This window comes from Myotis davidii, unplaced genomic scaffold (genome assembly GCF_000327345.1).
Source record: "Myotis davidii unplaced genomic scaffold, ASM32734v1 scaffold221, whole genome shotgun sequence".
Classification (NCBI taxonomy): Eukaryota; Metazoa; Chordata; class Mammalia; order Chiroptera; family Vespertilionidae; genus Myotis; species Myotis davidii.
The window spans coordinates 7,201,603-7,210,177 of record NW_006293349.1 but is presented as its reverse complement, the minus strand read 5'-3'; the positions used below and the strand labels follow the sequence as shown (position 1 = coordinate 7,210,177).

Below are 8,575 nucleotides of genomic sequence, written 5' to 3'. Positions count from 1 at the left end.
GGAGCGTGGTGTGAGGTTCCCGGGAAGCTAATGCCGCTCGTTGCGCCGCCAGGACCCCGCTGCACGCCGCAGCCTTTGCGGACCACGTGGAGGGCCTGCAGCTCCTGCTGAGACACAGCGCCCAGGTGAACGCGGCCGACGACGCGGGCAAGACGGCGCTGAGGATGGCCGCGGAGAACGGGCAGGCGGGCGCCGTGGGTACGTGCCCGAGGGGGGACTGCCCGTCCAACACCAACGGCATGGGCAAGCAAAAAGCCGTTGGTCTCTTGCTATATACCCATAAAAAGACCAACATTTTACCGAAGCCACCGGCTCCACTCGCTCATTGTCCACAGTCCCGCTACTGGCTGGTCGGTGGGCCTGATCCAAGTGAGCCAGCCTCTCAGCAGGGAAATCTCTTGACGTTGAGAAACCAGAGGCAACACAGAGTCATTGTCCCTGGGGATAAAGCTGTCAAACAATGGATGCTGGCAGGCCTTGGATTTGGCTAGAACATTGGTGGCCATAAGTGGTTCCTCTTTTTCTTAAACACATGAAATAGGATTATGTGAGCTGCACGCATTGAGATCTGTTATTGTTTCTGTAGTAACTTCCTGAAAGTGCGTTAATTGGCATGTAGTCTGAGTAGCTTTCTTTTGTTTTTTTATAGACATTCTGGTGAACAGCGCCCAGGCTGACCTGTCTGTGAAGGACAAGGACTTGAACACACCCTTGCATTTGGCGTGTAGTAAAGTATGTAAAGGAATATGACACACTGTTATTCGGTATCATAATAATGGTAATAATGATGATGATGATGATAAATACCACTTAATTCTACCTCAAAAGTGCGTATCATGGGCCCTAATTAAGAGGTTCATTTCCCCAGGATGTTGGCCCCTCTAAGCAGAGGTGGAGGAGGAAAAGCAAGGGCGTACCACACGGGTGGACGGGATGTGCTTTGCGTGGCATTGGCCACGTGCATGCTGGCTGCAGTGTGGCTTGATGCTGTCACTGTGTCTGTGGTACCACCTTTTGGTTATAAACGCACATTGGGACCTCAGATACATGGCTTCTAGAATATGAGCCTCTCCACTTGTTCTCATTTTGTTTCGTTGGAAGGCCTGGTAATAACACAGCCCAAATGCTCTCCTGTGAGGCAAGTCAGTGTGTTCGTGTGCAGGTATACCCTCTCCCTTCTTTCTGGTGCCTAGTCCAATGCAAAGAACACATTTGTGTGTGTGGTGTTTTGGTTTTTTTTTGTTTTGAAAAATAGCATTGTGTTCACTGCTTCAGCAAAAGATACATGGCACATAGGAATGTGATTTCACAGAAGCGGGATCATACTGCTTACAACCTGCTTTTGTTCCTGAGTCACATGTTATGAATAGCTTTCTTGTGTAGACATTTCATAATGTTTTCAAAGATGCATGGTACCCTCTACCTTAGGAATGTGCCACCCTTTATTCAGCCTACTCCCTCCCATTAGACATTTGCTTGTTTTCAAATACAAGCTACTCTACATAATAATAACTGTGGTGCAATGTTTTAGGAAGCCTTGTTTCTTTAAACTAAATGTCTAAATGTGAAATTTTTGAGCCTGGGCTATGAACATTTTAAAGTCCAAATTCCCCTAAAATGAAGTCTTAACTATTTACACTCCACCAGGAGTATATCAGAATGAAACCTCCGTGGATATTTCTAAAGTTATATTTAAGGGTCTCCTTTCTAAGGCATTGTGGTATGATGGCAGCTGACACCAGTGATGGTGTTTATTTCAGTACTAGAGGTCTGGTGCACGAAAATCATGCACTGGAGGGTGGAGAGTGTCCCTCAGCCAGGCCTGTGACCTCCTGCAGTTCAGGAACCCTTGGAGGATGTCCGCCTGCTGGCTTAGGTTCTCTCCCCCCCACCCCCTGGGATTGGGCCTAAGCCGGAAGTCAGACATTTCTCTCGCAGTTTGGGGCTCTCAGAGTGCAGTTCCCTTCACTTCTTACTGCCCGCCTGCAGCGGAGGTAGGAGAGACTCCTGCCAACGCCTAAGCCGGAAGTCAGACATCCCTCTCGCAGTTTGGGGCTCTCAGAGTGCGGTTCCCTTCACTTCTTACTGCCCGCCTGTAGCGGAGGCAGGAGAGGCTTCTGCCACCGCTGCTGTGCTCGCCAGCCATGAGCCCGGCTTCTGGTTGAGCAGGCTCCCCCTGTGGGAGCGCAGGGGGCAGCTCCTGTGTTGAGCGTCTGCCCCCTGGTGGTCAGTGCGCATCATAGCGACCGGTCGTTCAGCCATTAGGTCAATTTACATTATTAGGGTTTTATTCTATAGGATAGTTCCAGCATTAAAGGTGTTATCTGTATTCAGCGGCACCAGCAGTCTCAGCTGTTCCTCTCATCAGTTGCATTTTCTCACTTCATGTTCAGGGTGTCCCAGGGAAACCACAAAAAGTGCTCCGTTTCATCAAATGTGTTTCAAGGTGTGGTTTTCATGACTATAAATGCAATGCTTTTCAAACGTTATTGTGCCATTGAATCACCTGAGGATATTGTTAAAATTCAGCTTCTGATTTAGGAGGGCGGGAGTGGGGCCTGAGATTTCACGTCGCTAAGTGCCAGGTGATGCTAATGTTGATGCTTCGGGTCACAGGGGCTCAGGAAGCCAGCACCTTCACGGAGCGCAGGCCTGAAACCGTGGAAGCGCCTCTGACGGATCCATTAAAATTACCGACTGTTGTCAGAAGGTGCAGAGATCATTTCCCCTGGCTGAGGAGGAGATGAATAGCCTTTCTTGAAAAAGAATCTTTTCACAATATAAGGCAGTAACCGACGAGTGACACAGATAATAGGCGACATGCGAGCTTCAAGGATAAATGGATCAAGGAAGTGGTCAATCATGAAGACTTGAGGAAGGAGATAGGACTTGACTTACATTTAAAAAGTGATGTTAAAGGATACTTCTAATTCTCCTCCCTGTTTACCACCTGCCCTGGCTGAATTCGTATCTGTTTCAGCTCCCTGGACATTAGTTCTAAAACTTATCTTGAAATGTTAGTATTTCAGATCAGATTTATATAACCAAGTCCTAGTGGGACCTCATTTGGAATCTTGGAGAATCTAGGGTCCTGGGGCTCTTTGCTTTTTAGAAGAAAAAGGAATTACTCAGATGATGGCCTTATAACATGTATACAGGCAGAGGACATTCGTTTCACATTTAAAGCCCAATGAAGTGATTGTTCTGGAACTTTTCTAAGTCTCCATCCTCAGTCTCTGATCATTTTCTTTTTCTTCCCTAGGGTCATGAAAAATGTGCCTTGTTAATACTTGACAAGATACAAGACGAGAGCCTTATTAATGCCAAAAACAGTGCACTGCAGACGTAAGTGTGATGGCTAGAGCTGGACTCGGACCCAAATTCCTAGTCATTTATTCACCACATGTGAAGAGCTAGCTCTGTGCCAGGCTGGAGCTGGGACACAGTAGTGAAAGCACAGAACCGCTTCTCCTTCGTGAAGTTTAGTCACACACCTGCAGCTCTGACCCAGCTAGACAGTTTCCGTTAGAACCTGCATTTTGATATGCCAGCATAGAGATGTGTGAGGTCTGTGTTTTCCTTTGCTGATATTTCTATGGTAATATTATAAATGTACTGGGCGATTAGAAAACGTATGGGCTGACCTATTTGGGAAATATTTGTATACTGGCAAATGTATTAGCATTATGTATTCTTCCTAGAAAATGACAGTTTTATAAATTAGGTTCCCAGAATATATTTGAAGAGTTTCTAAGCAATTTGTCTTAATTACATTTTAATGTAATTCAGTGTTATCCTCAGTGTGAAAAACTTAAAAGCTGCTTTAGCCATGTGGATCAGTTGGTTAGAGCATCATCCCATACACCAAAAGGTTGTGGGTTCGATTTCCAGTCAGGGCACAGGTTGCAGGGTCGATCCCCGGTTGGGGTGCATACAGAAGGCAACCAGTTGATGTTTCTTCCTATCTCTCTTCTTCTTCTTTGTAAAATCAATTAAAAGATAAGCATACCCTCAGGTGAGGACTAAACATAATAAATAAATAAATAAATAAATAAAAGCTGTTTTATTTTCTATTTTAGGAAATTATGTATTTGTTTTAAAGGGCAAAGAATATTAGCATTTTTCATTAAAATTCTTAAGGAATAGATAGCAGAATATACTAACTCTGACATTGTTCTTTAAGATGTTCTAAATTCAGTAAAATATCACTTAGTAATAACAAAGAGGTTTGAGATTATATATATGAGTGATATTAGTCATATTGATGAACTGGGTGAAACAGTGATTCAAATGCAAGTGTACAGCTCAAGGGTTAAAGAACCTTCTAGAAATTCACCAGACCTTAAGCTCTTCTGTCTTCCTGTTTACTGTCATTGAGGTTGTTTGAGATGCAGAGTATTTGTGATATCTGCAGAGAAATCTGGGCCAACTTGGAAGGACTGTTGGGTCATTAGCACCTGGAAAAGACCTGGTCAGCAAATCTCTTTTTCCCCCCAGTAAAAATGTTCAGAGGCTATTTATGGATTCTTACATACTTGCTGCCTCTTAACAATGCAGGCTGCCCGAATGGCGCATCTCACACAAACGCGTATCCCGCCTGACGCCCTGTGTTCTTCCTCAGGCCCCTGCACGTCGCTGCGCGCAATGGCCTGAAGGCCGTGGTGGAGGAGCTGCTGGCCAAAGGGGCCTGCGTCCTCGCCGTCGATGAGAACGGTGAGTGGGAAAAGGACACGATCACGGCAGGTGCCTTCCCTGTGAGCCAGAGGACAGGAGGGATGTAGGAGCTAGTTAAAGAGGCAGTAGGAACCCTCTCCCTTCGGAGCCCCCAGTGTGTGAGAAATCAGCAAGGATGCTGTGTCCTGTCTGTCTTCGTTCAAGTGCAGTCACCCTGTAGCCACCACTGCCTCCCATTCTGCATGTGACGTCAGCAGCAAGGGTCGCTGGCTCCTCAGCGTGGCGGTTAAAATGCCCGAGACACACGGACGAGCTTGCACCTTGGCATTCGCCGTGCTGACCGCACACACTGAAGAGTGAGGGATTCCCCATCATCCATGCATGCTCAAGGGCTCGCATCAACACCAGGTCTCTGTGTTCCAGTCCATTCTGAGATCAAACCTTTTTCTTTTCTTTTTGAGAACAGACCAGAACGCATATTCCCAGGATGGCTATTTGGGGAATGTGAATAAGAATTTTAAATTCATGTCTAGGCCTGACACTTCTCTTGATCTAGATGACATCCCTTTTCTGAATGAACTAACTCTTAACAGCAGCTTTCTCCTCTGCTTCCTACGAAATTGTGAACCCTAGGATTGGATTAGATGCCATTCGAAGCACAATGCCTATTAGCCTTGGGGAGCAGGCCCGGGACTTGTGGATATTTACTAATTAAGTAACTTTTCAAAATGTGGCATGAATCATGGCATTTATTTAACGTCGTATAATAAAATGCATTAACGTAACTCAATTAACTGCTTATTACAGGTATTGGAATTAGCAGCTCATGCCCATTGCTCAGAAGTAAGCAGCCCTATGGCGTCATTAGCTATAACTCCTGTTAGTTTGGTTTTGCAGCCCCATTTCCCCTAGCATGTTCCCTGCCCCAATTCATCTAGGAGATGCAGAAAGTTCGCTATTACTCCATCCGTCTGGTTTTCCTGCCTCCCCTTCCCTCACCCTCTACTCACCGTTGTAGACTTTGGGGCTGGTGTGCAGAGGCCCACGGCTTTTCTCCACAATGACCAGAGACCAGAACACACAGTTTTCGCTTCTCTGGTGTATAAGTCTGCTACACCCGAGGCTCATCCAGCCCTTACGGACCTTGGGCCAGTGGGACTGTGGCTTGTCTCGGAGCTTAGCTGCATCCCAAAGACCTGGGAACATCTGGGGCGCGTTAGTACAGCCCCACAATCCTATTCCTTGACTCACCACAGACCTTCGTGCAGAGGACGTTAAGATATCCGTCCATTCTTGTTTGTTTTCACACCAGAGAAGGAATAATCTGTTAATAGGGGCGAGGAGGAGGAAGCAGAAATGAGGTCAAGCGCTGATAAACAACAAAAAGTTTGGTTTTATTGAGCCGGTTCCTCTGGAGTAAATGAGCGAGAGGTAGTGGCAACTCCGGCCAGCAGAGAGGACAGGATGCCCTGGAACCAAAGCGGACTAAGGCAGCCATAATGACATCCACGAGTATCTATTTCCCTGCGCACCCGTTTCGTGCTCTGAGCTCACTCTCCCCTCCGGACGGCAGCCATCCAGCCTAAATGGTAGAGCAGGGCACGACTATGCCAACCATCGTGATTTCCCCACCTCGGCTGCCTTTAGGTTGGCAATGTTGCTATTTTTTAAAATTCTGTTAAGTTTTTTTTTTTTTAAATGATGATACATGTTCAACAACAAATGACCAGTGCCTGCCTGTTTCTGACCTCCTCACATGATTCCGTTTTTCTAGAGCCAGTTAATTGTAGGATCTGACACACAACCACCTACAATGGAAAGCCATTGTTCTCAGAATGAGCGTGCTCCGGCCCCGGCCGAGGCCCATGGTGTGAGTGTGTGTGCTCGCCCAGTGGGAGCCCCTTCCTGGCTGTCCCGTGGCTGTTTTTTTGTGGAATTGTGTCCCCCGCCCCACCCCTCCTCGTGTTTCCATTCACTAGACAAAGACTGGAATTCTGCCTAATTTTGGATAATATAGTGCTTGTCGTTGTCACGTAAGCTGAAAAGGATCCCCCAACCCTCCCGAGAATGCCTCCCCTCCAGGCCCCTCTCACCTCGCCCCTAGCATGCCCTGTGAGAAGTAACTCCTCCCTTTGCCTGCATGATTGCTAACTCAACATACATCTCCGTGGGAGGTCGGATGAGATGTACTGTGGATGCTCGGACTAACCACTGCCTTGTCTGCATTTACGCCCAGGTCATACCCCGGCCCTGGCTTGCGCTCCTAACAAAGACGTGGCTGACTGCCTGGCCCTCATTTTGGCTACCATGATGCCTTTTTCTCCTTCCAGTACAATGACGGCTGTCAACTTGGTTTGTTTTAAAAAAGACAATTTGAACAGGACGACCCTCTCCAACCTGGGTAGCATGGTTAGCCTGTGCAGTAACAACGTAGGCTCGGAGGATGGGTACAATGAGAACGACTCTGATTCGGAAACCTTTTGACCTTGGACTGTAGACGTTTTCCCTTGATCGACCCTGTTGGAGGAAGGGGAAGAAGCTCGGATTCCAGGTTTAGGTCGTGTTCCAGTGTTATTATGGGCCCGAGCTACCAGAAGCCGGTAGAGAGGGGATTCATTCATCAGACTGAGGGAGGGCAGCTAGGCCGGAGGACCAAGCACTCACATGGATGGGCCCTGCTTTTGATCTGTCTCATGCTTTCCTTAGCTCTAAGAGACTTCTGTGAAAGTCTACCTCTCATTTTAAAGAAGGAATTAAAAAAATGCATTTAATTCTTTCTCTTTGGGGATAATGCACTGAGAGGGAACTGTTGTCCCCTATAAAGGATAATTTTTTTGTTTGTTTGTTTTGTTCACATACTCACTTGGCAGTGAGTTGTCAGAAGTGCACCGTGCATGTCCCCAGGGGGGACGGGGAGGCAGGGGCAGATAGGAAAAGCCTCCAACCTCCTCTCCCTTTGCTGTTTACGTCCTCACTAGAACCCAAAGGTAAACGTGTTTCTCTCTGGAAATCATGCCTGTAGTCATCTTTCTAAGGGAGACTGATGATCCGTGTCCTCCCTAGAGTGAGCCCTTCAATAGCCAGGACTTCTTCCCGGGGCTCTTTGTTCAAATTGCCAAATGAAGGAGAAAAACTCATTGAAAACAGGACTTGCTTGTTTTTCCTTTAACACAAACACGGCGCCCACAGCTCCCCGTAATAAGCCTGTGGCTTATGTCCACCCGAGCGATGGCATCCAGGGCTGTCTGTTACCTGCCGGGGAAAGGCAGATTGCACCCACACCCGGAGGCCTATGCATTCATCCTTAGTGATTCATCCTTCGACAAAACAGTAACTTCTAAAGAACATTAGGACCATTGGCCTTGTTCATCGATAGTAAAATATTCCAGGAGCTTCTCAGTTGAGGTCGTGCCAAGTGAGGGCCAGTGTGGCTGCAGCAGGGGACAGAGAGAGGCAGAGCAGGTGGCAGGAGTGGGGGATGTGGAGAGGAGAGCCCGTGGTAGTTGCTCGCTGATGAAATCAACCTGGTGAACCCTGTGTCTGCTCCCTCTGCCAAAGCTTCTAGGTCCAACGGACCCCGCCCCGCCCCGGGAATAGCTGCACAAAAAGAAGAATGAGACTCTTCCAGAACCGTTCACACACACACGTGCACACACATGTATATAGTTCTGTCTGTATCTCATCAACCAGCTCCACAGAAGGACCAAAATGCTTCCGTCGAGAATGGAAGACTTCACTGGTTTTTCTCGCAGTGAAAGTGAGAACTGAAGTAGCTTTTCTATGGAGTTAAAATGGAATCTTTTTGCGGAAGAGTCTTTGTTGTATTTTATATTTCTTATGACAGAGATTTCCAGTGGATGGCTTACCATTTGTAACGGATGATGTGTTGACCACGGCTTAT

General features: G+C 47.2%; 1 protein-coding gene across 3 annotated transcripts in view; it reads left to right on the top strand.

The window, feature by feature from the left end:
• Positions 1–8,569, top strand: part of ANKRD44 (ankyrin repeat domain 44) — a 131,401-nt gene extending 122,832 nt beyond the window's left edge. Inside the window, exons 23-28 of one of the 3 annotated variants that reach the window (XM_015566103.1) lie at positions 53–198; positions 650–732; positions 3,263–3,345; positions 4,622–4,713; positions 5,482–5,517; positions 6,911–7,442. In XM_015566103.1, coding sequence (XP_015421589.1) covers positions 53–198; positions 650–732; positions 3,263–3,345; positions 4,622–4,713; positions 5,482–5,517; positions 6,911–7,158 — 688 coding nt within the window. In that variant the 3' untranslated portion in view covers positions 7,159–7,442. Of the gene's footprint in view, positions 1–52; positions 199–649; positions 733–3,262; positions 3,346–4,621; positions 4,714–5,481; positions 5,518–6,910; positions 7,443–8,232 lie in introns of those variants that run through there. The other 2 variants (XM_015566105.1, XM_015566104.1) reach the window with 2 other exon arrangements.
• The last annotated feature ends 6 nt before the right edge of the window (positions 8,570–8,575 follow it).